We start from the raw sequence: 11980 nt of genomic DNA, 5'->3' as shown, positions 1-11980 counted from the left end.
AGACTTTTTCGGATCGTCAGAGCTTTGCAGACATTAATGTTGATCTTTTATTATAAAAGGGAAAAATACTTTTAGAAAGCTGAAGACATTTAACCAAATATTAAAGTTGAGTAACACAGTTACTATTTACGTCATTGACAAACTCGTTCCCTTGGTCTGTGATATACATTTGGGTGCCTCAAACTGATGCCTCAAAATTTGATTATGCAGTCTGTGACCTCCTTAGCAGACTTTATGTGGAGGGGGTATACCTGTGGCCATTTAGTGAGGTAGTCAATCATAACACAGATATACTGGTGTCCCCTGTCTGTCTGTGTCAGTTTGCTGATAAGGTCCATCCCAAGTAGTTAATATGGCTGCGTGACCTTGAGGAAACATTGAAGACACTTTACATTAAGTGTGTATTAGCTATGCTTTAAGTATATATCAACACCTGTAGTAACAACATTGTAGATGGAATTGCTATGTAATTAACCATTCTGTTAGGTTAGGGTCACCTACATCACACGCGCTAAGACACACACACATTTAAACACACAGAAAAACAACTGGCTGAAGTGGCTCTGTCCAGGCAACCAGGGCAATAAATCAGAAGAGTGACAGGGGGAGAGGTCTCCCACGGTCATCCCCTAATCTGTTTCACCTGTCCTCGTTATTGTCTCCACCCCCTCTAGGTGTCGCTTGTTTCCCCCAGTGTATTTATCCCTGTGTTTCCTGTCTCTCTGTGCCAGTTTGTCTTGTATGTCCAAGCCTACCAGTGTTTTTTCCCGGTTTCCAGCTTTGCCTCCTTATTCTAGTCCTCCCGGGTTTTGACCCTTGCCTGTTCTGGATTCTGTACCCGCCTGCCTGACCATTCTACCTGCCCTGACCTCGAGTCTGCCTGCCACTCTGTACCTGCTGGACTCTGATCTGGTTATGACCTTTTGCCTGTCCACGACCATTCTCTTGCCTATTCCCTTTGGATTAATAAACATTTTAAGACTCCAACAATCTGCCTCCTGTCTCCCTGCAGGGAGCCACCATTAAGAGACATGAGGAGTTGGTACAGGTCCTTTTGGAAGGGCTCAGTTCCTTGATGGAATGCCACAACCATGGGTTAAAGACTATTATGGAGCAAATCAGGGAGTTAGCTCAGACTGTCTGCCACCTCTGGAAAAACCCCAATCCACCCAGTAATTTTTCCCTATCTGTGGTGAGTTTGTACAGCCTATCCCGACTCCCCGTGAACCCCGCTTATCTCCTCCAGAGCGATATTCGGGGAATCCTTGTACCTGCCGGGGTTTTCTTTCTCAGTTCTCTCTTATTTTTGATTACAGCCATCTTCGTTTTCTTCAGACCGATCGAAAAGATAGAGCATATAATTACGCTAATGTGGGGGATCTGCCACAATCTGCCATTTGCGTTCATCTGGAAGAATTCATGGCAGAGGTGAGAAGTTTTTGAGTCTCCGGTATCAGGGAGAAAGGCAGCCAGCAAACTGCTTCACTTACGTCCAAACTCCCGTAGTGTGGCAGACTACACGGTGGACTTTCGCACCTTGGCCGCCGAGAGTGCCTGGAATCCGGAGACTCTTTTCCATACTTCTCTGCATTTATTATCTGAGGAGGTTAAAGATGGGCTAGTTGCTCTGGAACTGCCGGTGGACCTCAACTCCCTTATCGCTTTAACCAATAAAATTGATGGATGCCTAAGGGAACGTAGGAGTGAGATGAGATCTGGTCTGGTGCTCTCCGAGTGCTCTAGGGCTGATGAAAACCTTATGGATGGCCCGATAGCTTCGGAGCTTGGTATTCCCACTCAGCCTCTCTCTGTGCCCATGAATGCTAGGGCACTAGATGGCCGCTCTATAGGTGAGGTCACCCATAGTACTGTTACTGGTTCCTGGTTAACCACAGTGAGACAATTCAGTTCCTCCTCATTGCATCTCCCCATGTTCTAGTTGTTGGGATTTTCCTGGCTCCAAAAGCACAATCCTTTGATTGACTGGACCACAAGCTCCATCCTGGGTTGGAGCCCATTTTGCCATTCCCACTGCCTTCAAGCAGCGTAGCCTTCCTCAAGTCATCTTCCTCAGGATGTTAGCAAGACTGTGGATGTCTCTGCTTTCCCCACAGAATACCATGACCTCCTGGGAGTGTTCAGTAAGGTACGTGCTACTTCCCTTGCCCTGCACCGTCCTTATGATTGTGCCATCGATCTTCTCCCAGGCACTACACCACCTCGGGGTCGAGTGTATTCTCTGTCTGGACCAGAGACCAAAGCTATGGAGGAGTACATAGAGGAGTCTCTGGCCACTGGGGCCGTCCGTCAGTCTGCATCTCCTGCCGGCGCAGGGTTTTTCTTTGTGGCGAAGGACAAGACCCTGCGTCCATGCCCACCATATTTTCTAAGTTGGAACTTCGAAATGCCTACCACCTGGTTTGGATACACGAGGGGGATGAGTGGAAGACAGCCTTCAACACAGCCAGTGGACATTATGAGTACCAGGTCATGACATTTGGACCCACCACGCTGTTTTCTAGGCTTTGTTCAATGATGTGCTTCGGGACATGCTAAACTGGTTTGTGTTTGTGTACCTTGATGACATCCTGTTTTTTCCCCAATCTTGACAAGAACATGTTCTTCATGTCAGGCAGTTCCTTCAGTGCATCCTTAGAGAACCAACTGTCCGTGAAAGCCGAGAAGTGTGAGTTCCACCGCTCTTCTATCACCTTTCTGGGATATGTCATTGCAGAGGGCAATGTTCAGATGGATCCTGGAAAGGTGAAAGCAGTGGTGGATTGGCCTCAACCAACGTCCAGGATGCAGTTGCAACGGTTTCTTAGTTTTGCAAACTTCTACCGCCGTTTCATTCAGGACTACAGCACCCTGGCGGCCCCCGTCTCGGCACTCACCTCTCCCAATGTATCGTTCGAATGGTCTCCAGCTGTCAACAAAGCCTTTGTGGACCTGAAGCATCGGTTCACAACACACCCATCCTCATCCATCCGGACCCCTCACGTCAATTGGTGGTGGAAGTGGATGCTTCAGATGTTGGAGTGGGGGCCATCCTGTCCCAGCGATCTTCCCAGGACCAGAAGCTTCATCCCTGAGCCTTCTTGTCACATCATCTCAACCTTGCTGAAAGGAACTACTATGTTGGAAACCGAGAACTTCTGGCGGTGAAGTGGAGGCACTGGCTGGAAGGAGCAGATGAGTGGAGGCACTGGCTGGAAGGAGCAGAACTACAGCAGACCGACCATAAAACCTGGAATATCTCCGTACAGCCAATCTCCTCAACTCCAGGCTGGCCTGGTGGGCCCTCCTGTTAACCAGATTTAACTTCACCATTTGTGAAGTATTTGACAAACTCCCCCCTTCTAATTTCCTTAATTCTGTGGCTAAAGTCAAATAATTTCTGTGGCACACACTACTGGTCAACATGAGCTACCAAAATGATTCAGAATAGCCAAACCAAAAACTGCAGACATTACTAGTGCCTACCTGCAATCAAACTGTCATAAAAAAATTGAATGAAACACAGCCTAACGCGATCAGAAATCTCAACTAGCAAGCAAGTCACAGCAATGAAGAATTGAGTGTGTACACGAAGGGGGAGGAGAATTCTGTCAGGGGGGAGTTTTCGGCAAAACACCAGACTCTCTATAAAAGTTGCTGGCCACACACCAATACATGGATTTGAAAGTCAAACTATCACTTAACCTCTCTAGGGTATGTGGGACGCTTAGCGTCCCACCTGGCCAACATCCAGTGAGATTGCAGAGCGCCAAATTCAAATACAGAAATACTCATTATAAAAATTTGAAAACAAAACATATTTTACATAGGGTTAAAGATTAACTTCTTGTGAATCCAACCAAGGTGTCAGATTTCAAAAATGCTTTACGGCGAAAGCATACCGTACGATGATTTTAGAACATAGCCCAGCAGATAAATCATTACAAACAGTAACCAGCCAAGTAGAAGAGTTACACAAGTCAGAAATAGAGATAAAATTAATCCCTTACCTTTGATGATCTTCATATGGTTGCACTCAGAAGACATTAATTTACTCAATAAATGTTCCTTTTGTTCGATATAGTCTCTTTCTATCCAAAAACCTACGTTTTGTTTGCGCGTTTTCTTCAGTAATCCACATGCTCAAACGCAGTCAAAACAGGCAGACAAAAAAATCCAAATTGTATCCGTAAAGTTCATAGAAACATGTCAAACGATGTTTATATTCAATCCTCAGGTTGTTTTTAGCCTAAATAATCAATAATATTTCAACCGAACAATAACGTCGTCAATATAAAAGGTAAACAAGAAAGGCACTTTCTCGGTCGCGCGCATGCACTCTGTGACACGGCAGGGTCCACTCATTCAGACTGCTCTTACTCCCTCATTTTTCAGAATATAAGCCTGAAACAATTTCTAAAGACTGTTGACATCTAGTGGAAGGCATAGGAACTCCTAAGTCAATGGATACTGTAATGGCATTGAATAGAAAACTACAAAAAAATAACTACTTCCTGAATGGATCTTTCTCAGGTTTTCGCCTGCCAAATCAGTTCTGTTATACTCACAGACACTATTTTAACAGTTTTTGAAACTTTAGAGTGTTTTCTATCCAAATCTACCAGTGATATGCATATCATATCTTCTGGGCCCGAGTAGCAGGCAGTTTACTTTGGGCATGCTTTTCATCCAAAATTCCAAATGCTGCCCCCTACCCTAGAGGAGTTAAACAGCAGCCAACCGTTGTCACTGTTGATATCCTATGACAGGTTGTGATTAGTTGAAGTTAACTAACATAAAAAGTGGTTTATTCCCATTTTCGTGATGGCAGCCTCCAGAAATCAACAGCTGTCATTCCAAAATAGAAGCCGTCAACAAATTCCCATCCAACCATGTAAAGGTTATTCCAAGTTTCCTTTGAATAGTGTTAGTTTAACAGCGCTTTTCTATAAATGGAAGTGATTAACAAAAGTCTTGCTTTTACCTTGTCTGGCAACCCACTTGAATCAAAATGCAACACTTCATAATTTAGCTAGCTGTCTTCTACAAATTGTCCTCTGCACATTATTCCCAGATATCTTGTGGTTCTTGAGCTGTACTAGTTTTAACAAATCAAATCAAAGTTTATTTGTCACATGCTCCGAATAGAACAGGTGTAGACCTTACAGTGAAATGCTTACTTACAGGCTCTAACCAATAGTGCAAAAATGTATTAGGTGAATAGGTAGGTAAAGAAATAAAACAGTAAAAAGACAGGCTATATACAGTAGAGAGGCTATAAAAGTAGTGAGGCTACATACAGACACCGGTTAGTCAGGCTGATTGAGGTAGTATGTACATGTAGATATGGTTAAAGTGACTATGCATATATGATGAACATAGAGTAGCAGTAGTGTAAAAGAGGGGTTGGCGGGTGGGACCCAACGCATATAGCCCAGTTCGCCAATGTGCGGGAGCACTGGTTGGTCGGCCCAATTGAGGTAGTATGTACATGAATGTATAGTTAAAGTGACTATGCATATATGATAAACAGAGAGTAGCAGCAGCGTAAAAAGAGGGTTTGGCGGGGCACACAATGCAAATAGTCCGGATAGCCATTTGATTACCTGTTTAAGTGCAACCTGATCTCCCCCCTCTTGCGCAATTGATGTCAACATGATAATTGATATGAGTGATTGACAAAACAGTGTTGCGTTTCTCTTTTTGTTTTGGTGACCCCCGTATCAAAATGCAACATTCCAGAATGTAGCTGACTGTGTTCTGCAGGTTGTCCTCTAACCAGTGATGTGAAACTATAGTTTCAACAGTGCGTATCCCCCCTAATAACTGGACAAAACAGGGTTTTGGTGCGTGTGCCATTTATAAGATGCTCATTAAAAAATATATATGTATGTGTCGATAATGAATTCTATGTTTAGGTTTGAAATATATTGTCACATCGTGTATGTAGGTGGCAGGGAAGTCAAGCGCCCGGAGGATCAAACCTGGTATAATGGAGTAGTTTAATAACGTAAAACAAACTCCAAAACCAAAGTCCATAATAAAATAAATGTGGGTACAAGAACCCCTCTCACACCAATCCATAAATCACGAGCATAACAATAAACAATCTCTGACAAGGACATGAGGGGAAACAGAGGGTTAAATACACAACATATAATGAATGAGATTGTAACCAGGTGTGTAAGAAGACCAGACAAAACCAATGGAAAATGAAACATAGATCAATGATGGCTAGAAGACCGGTGATGTCGATCGCCGAGCACCGCCCGAACAAGGAGAGGCATCGACTTCGGTAGAAGTCGTGACATATATCACAATCTGTTTCTGCATATGGGTTATTGATTTGGACACTTTAAAACTGTGTTTTGACATTGGGCTATTTATCAGTATATCTTGTCAACAGGAAGTAGCGACACCATCATTGTCAAGTTTCAAGTTTGATTTTCAAGTTTTAGGAATGGAAATTAAGTTAACAGTAATTAACAATGCTATTGTACTTAATCAGGTCAAAACTGCTGAATGAGTCCAAAAACGTGCTGTGATTGATTGATTTAGATGATTTAACAGAAATCACAGAAACAGATTTATCCTGGCTATTGTTAGTGATCATAGTTTGTCAGTGTCAAAGTAGCCTGTCATTTCAATCATGTGTACGGTAAAAAAAAAGAAGTAATGTTAAATGATGTAGAATTGCATGAAATACCTTTATAAAAAGGTCACATTTTTCCCAAACCCTTACTACAAAAACATTTCCCCATGTGTAGCAACTTCTACTCTACTCTATGCCACTATGAAATGTGATGATATGCATACAATGCTCTATTATAAAGGTGGAAAAAATTTGCGATTGTGTTCTTTTACTTCTGAGCCCCCTAGGTCACCTCCCTATTTACAAATTAAGCACGGACAACACCTGAGGTAAGAGAACAGAGGAGGGACAGAGAGGTAGAGGGAGAGTGGGGGGGTAGGAGGGGCGCAGCACAAGCTTCCAGTGGGCAACATCCTACCCAAAACCCAGAGTGAGCAAGCATGCTACATTCAGACATCACTTAACTGGAGCGTGAGTTATACCACAGATTAACTGGTGGAGTTACCGGGAGACATAACAGTGTTTATTTTCAATCACACAGAAATAAACTCTCCTTGCTGCCATGGGGGATAGATGGATACAATTCCTCTCATCTCTATCGCTTCTCTTTCTCCTGGAATGGACGCAAATATCATCTTTCAACCTGGACACAGAAAACGTCCTGATAAAGAATGGAGAGCCCGGGAGTCTTTTCGGCTTCTCTCTCGCCATGCACCGACAGTTAGCTCCAGTGGATAAGATCATGTAAGTATCCTTACTTTAAAAATAAATGTCAAAAATATATTTAGATTTGTTTTCTTTTGTTTTCCATTCCAGCTGTGGAACCAAATGTTTACCAGGTTACTGCTACTGCAGTCTACTTCACAGGCTCGCAGGTTCTTTGCAAAAGTTTCTTGTCTCAACCTCATTCTTACTCTTAGTCAGGAAATATTTGAATGAGTTCACTCTAATTTAGTTGTCTAAATGTAGTTGAAGTTTCAGATGTTTCTGGCATGTTTGTCTTACCGGTTCATTATTGGTGGGTTTTCACTGCCTTTTGCAGGTTCGTGCCTGTCCGCGAGCCCCTCCAATCTTACTGCAGTTCATGACTTAAAGGTAGACTCAGCGATATGACGTAGATGCAGAAAGTAAACAGAATAGTGGGTCAATTTCCGCAACAACTAAGGGCTTTGAAGTGGGAGGCTCAACTTGTCTGCTGTTTTGGTGCCCTGATGAAGACAACTTGTCTGTCGAAAAGTTGATTATTTGGTTATTGCATCTGAGCTCCTATAGTGTGCAGCTCTCCTTTTCTTTTCCAAGTGTTCTAGTCCGCTAGGCAGCACCTCGCTATAAGAAGTGTGCGTTTCATTCGCATTCAGATTGGTGCCCTGGCTACCACGCTGTAAACAGCGTGAAGCGAACCTGTGCTCATGTGCAGATACTATGTGTGATTTTGTGAGAGGGAAGTCTTGCATCTCACCCAACATAATATATCCTGGGCTGCTGCTTATTTTTTATTTTATTTAAGAACAAATTGTTATTTACAATGACCGCCTACCTCAGCCAAACCCTAACCCGGACGACGCTGGGCCAATTGTGCGCTGCACTATGGGACTCCCAATCACAGCCGGTTGTGATACAGCCTGGAATCGAACCAGGGCCTGTAGTAATGCCTCTAGCACTGAGATGCAGTGCCTTAGACTGCTGCGCCTGTCGGAAGCCAACGTCATGGCAATGTCATTTGGTGAAGTCTACCTTCACAACTAAAAAGTTACCTGATTCCAAAACGACATATTCCTCTGCTCTACAGAGATTTATAAACTGGGGGGTTCGAGCCCTGAATGATGATTGGCTGACAGCCATGGTATATCAGACCGAATACCGCGGGTTTGACAAAATCTGCTCTAATTACGTTGGTAACCAGTTTATAATAGCAATAAGGCACCTTGGGGGTTTGTGATAATGGTGATATCACAAACGTTGCTTCGTGCTTAAGAACAGACCTTAGCCGTGGTATTTTGACCATATAAAACAAACGCTTGGGACGTATTGCTTAATTCTGCTAGCTCTGGATACAAATGGCCCTTTGGGAGTTTCACTTAGCCACAGATCAGGGTACTTTATTTATGGAGGTACTCAACATCATATTATTATTTTTGTCCCTTCCTGTGCACCATATGCTGTGTTTCTTCACTCCTCAAAGTAGAGTAAAGTGAACCTGTAGATACAGAGCTTGCCGTTGTCATTTGGGTCACATAAGGTAGGCTAAGGCAGCCTGGCCTCAGAGCCATACATACCATGCTTAAGTATTTCTGAGCACCTCCAAGACATATGATACAGTACTTACCAATGGTCTAGTTACTTCAGACAAAAATTAAATTAGACAGGTTGGTCGGGGAGGATGGCTGGGGACAGCTGTAGTATTTTAGATAAGCCTACCCTTAACCCTTATTCTAAACTTAACCCAAATCACCTAGCTTGATGTGAAAGACCACTTCTTTTAGCCCAGTAAAAGACTCACAGTGTGTGTGTGTGTGTGTGTGTGTGTGTGTGTGTGTGTGTGTGTGTGTGTGTGTGTGTGTGTGTGTGTGTGTGTGTGTGTGTGTGTGTGTGTGTGTGAGAGGGAGAAATAAAAGTAGTGGTAACATTAATCTTGTGCCTAATTGAACCCTGCTCCTTCAGTTAGCCCAGTAGGAATGACTAGGCTGTTAACTATTCACTTAGGATCAGCTGCCTGCTCCGCAGACCCATTCAATACCATAATGTTATCCATGACTTATGGACAAAGCGGACATAGCGTCATTGGAATGAACAAAGTGTCATTGGAATGAATTTGCCTTTAGAATAAAACTAGGCCTGGAATTTTATAAGTCAGGTCTGTAACTTTCTGTAATGAGGAGCATTCATAGTTCTGAACTGAATTGGACTGAACGAACTCAATCACACAATTTGCTCCAGTTTTAGACTGTCTTTATTTGAGGCAAGTGGTCATCAGCCCTGTGAACATTCAGGTGGTAGAGACAAAAACATGGTTTCATACTCTGGCTTACAGGGGATTCCCTCAATGAGTTCTCATGTAGAAAAAATGACTTCAGTTTATACAGTTATCATATACGGAAGTTGAACTTCATCTAACCACAAGTACACACACACACACACACACACACACACACACACACAGTAGATGGCAGTGTTGCTGTACGTGTCTCAGAGCCATAGACCCCAGAAATTATAAACAATTGTGTTCCAACCATAGGGTGTTAATAAAGAGTGTTTTTGAATGTCCTGATGATTAAATAATGTCAACTGTGTGATCTCCTGGTGGATGTGAGAAACTCTAAATATGATCCTCTATCCTCCTGAGACCCAGCAATTTATTTTTGTCCGCTCGAATGAACATTAGTTTTTGGTCCGTATCTCAATCTCCATAAACACCTCAATCAGCCCAACTAACTGGTGTCTGTATGTCGCCTCGCTGCTGTTATTTTTCACAGTCTTTTTACTGTTGTTTTTTATTTCTTTACTTACCTATTGTTCCCCTAATTTTTTTTTTTTGCATTATTGGTTAGAGCCTGTAAGTAAGCATTTCACTGTTGTATTCAGCGCACGTGACAAATAAACTTTGATTTGATTTGATACCACTGTGTTGGTCCTGTTGTACCTTTGAGAGGGCATTCTGGGATTTTCAATGATATCACCTTGATCATTTTTTCTTTATGGTTCTTCAAAATGGCTACCATCACAATTAGTAGGAATTAGCTGATGTTATAAGTGTGTGTAATTGCGTAATTTTTTTGTGAGTTTGATATTGAAACTGTTTCTAATAAGTAAGTACCTCAGGAACAGTTTGTTGAGTTTTCAGAGCAGTGTAATATATTGGTACATTAAATAAGAGCTTGTTAATACATGTCCTCTGTAGTGGACATCAGGATGCGGCCAACTATGTTTTATTTAATTTTTGTGTATTTTCTCCCCAATTTTGTGATATCCAATTGCAATACAATAACAATTTTGTCTCATCGCTGCAACTGCCCAACAGGCTCGGGAGAGGCAAAGGTTCAGTCATGTGTCCTCCGAAACATGACCCGCCAAACCGTGACCCGCCCGCTTAACCCTGAAGCTAGCCGCACCAATGTGTCGGAGGAAACACTGATCAACTGACAACCGAAGTCAGCCTGCTGGTGCCCGGCCCACCACAAGGAGTTGCTAGAGTGCAATGAGCCAAGTAAAGCCCCCCCGGACAAACCCTCTCCTAACCCGGATAGTGCTGGGCCATTTGTGCCCCCCTTATGGGACTCCCGGTCATGACACAGCCTGGGATCGAACCCGGGTTTGTAGTGACACCTCAAGCACGGCAATGCAGTGCCTTAGACTGCTGCACCACTCGGGAGGCCGCCAACTATGTTGTTTACCTACTGTCCCCATTTACTGTAATGTTAAATGTTGTTGCTGCTGGGTCTCAGGAGGCTATAGATCTCCATATGGGTCATGATTAGCTGCCAAACTGAAATGAAATGAACTGAAATGTGAGTCATACACCTGTGCCACACCCAACAGGCACGCCAAGATCTGCCAACCTGACTCATTTACAATCCCATGCCCTACAGGTGTGTGTTTGCATAAGTGTGTTTTAGATACCTGCAGGCAAGGGAGGAACTGGCTTGCAAGGTGTGTGTGTCTCAGGTACATGCTGACGTGTGAGGGATCTGGAGTGCATGTGTATATGTTACGTTCCAAAGTCTGTCAGAACTACAGAGAGTTGGCTCTGCTCTATGTATGAGAGAGAGAGAGTTACTGAAAGAGTTACTGAAAGAATGAGAGTTACTGAAACAATGAGAGAGAGTTGCTGAAACAATGAGAGTTACTGAAAGAATGAGAGAGAGAGTTACTGAAACAATAAGAGAGAGAGTTACTGAAACAATGAGAGAGAGAGTTACTGAAAGAATGAGAGAGAGAGTTACTGAAAGAGTTACTGAAATAATGAGAGTTACTGAAAGAATGAGAGAGAGAGAGTTACTGAAACAATGAGAGAGTTACTGAAAGAATGAGAGTTACTGAAAAAATGAGAGTTACTGAAAGAATGAGAGAGAGTTTCTGAAACAATGAGAGAGAGAGTTACTGAAAGAATGAGAGAGAGAGAGTTACTGATAGAATGAGAGTTACTGAAAAAACAAGAGAGATGGAGAGAGAGAGAGTTACTGAAACAATGAGAGAGAGAGTTACTGAAGAAATGAGAGAGAGAGAGAGAGAGTTACTGAAAGAATGAGAGAGAGAGAGAGAGTTACTGAAAGAACGAGAGAGTTACTGAAAGAATGAGAGAGAGAGAGAGAGAGAGTTACTAAAAGAACAAGAGAGTTACTAAAAGAACAAGAGAGTTACTGAAAGAATGAGAGAGAGTTACTGAAAGAATGA

General features: G+C 42.9%; 1 protein-coding gene across 1 annotated transcript in view; it reads left to right on the top strand.

Moving 5' to 3' along the window:
* The first annotated feature begins 6990 nt into the window (after nucleotides 1-6990).
* The window catches only part of LOC112259641 (integrin alpha-6-like), a 41350-nt gene continuing 36360 nt past the window's right edge, over nucleotides 6991-11980 (top strand). The window contains exon 1 of the mRNA XM_042328941.1: nucleotides 6991-7333. Within this exon, the coding sequence (XP_042184875.1) occupies nucleotides 7152-7333 (182 nt within the window). The 5' untranslated portion in view covers nucleotides 6991-7151. The remainder of the gene's footprint in view (nucleotides 7334-11980) is intronic.

Source organism: Oncorhynchus tshawytscha, linkage group LG10 (assembly GCF_018296145.1).
Source record: "Oncorhynchus tshawytscha isolate Ot180627B linkage group LG10, Otsh_v2.0, whole genome shotgun sequence".
In the NCBI taxonomy this organism is placed as follows: Eukaryota; Metazoa; Chordata; class Actinopteri; order Salmoniformes; family Salmonidae; genus Oncorhynchus; species Oncorhynchus tshawytscha.
The sequence above is the reverse complement of the archived record's forward strand: the minus strand, read 5'-3'. Positions and strand labels throughout refer to the sequence as shown.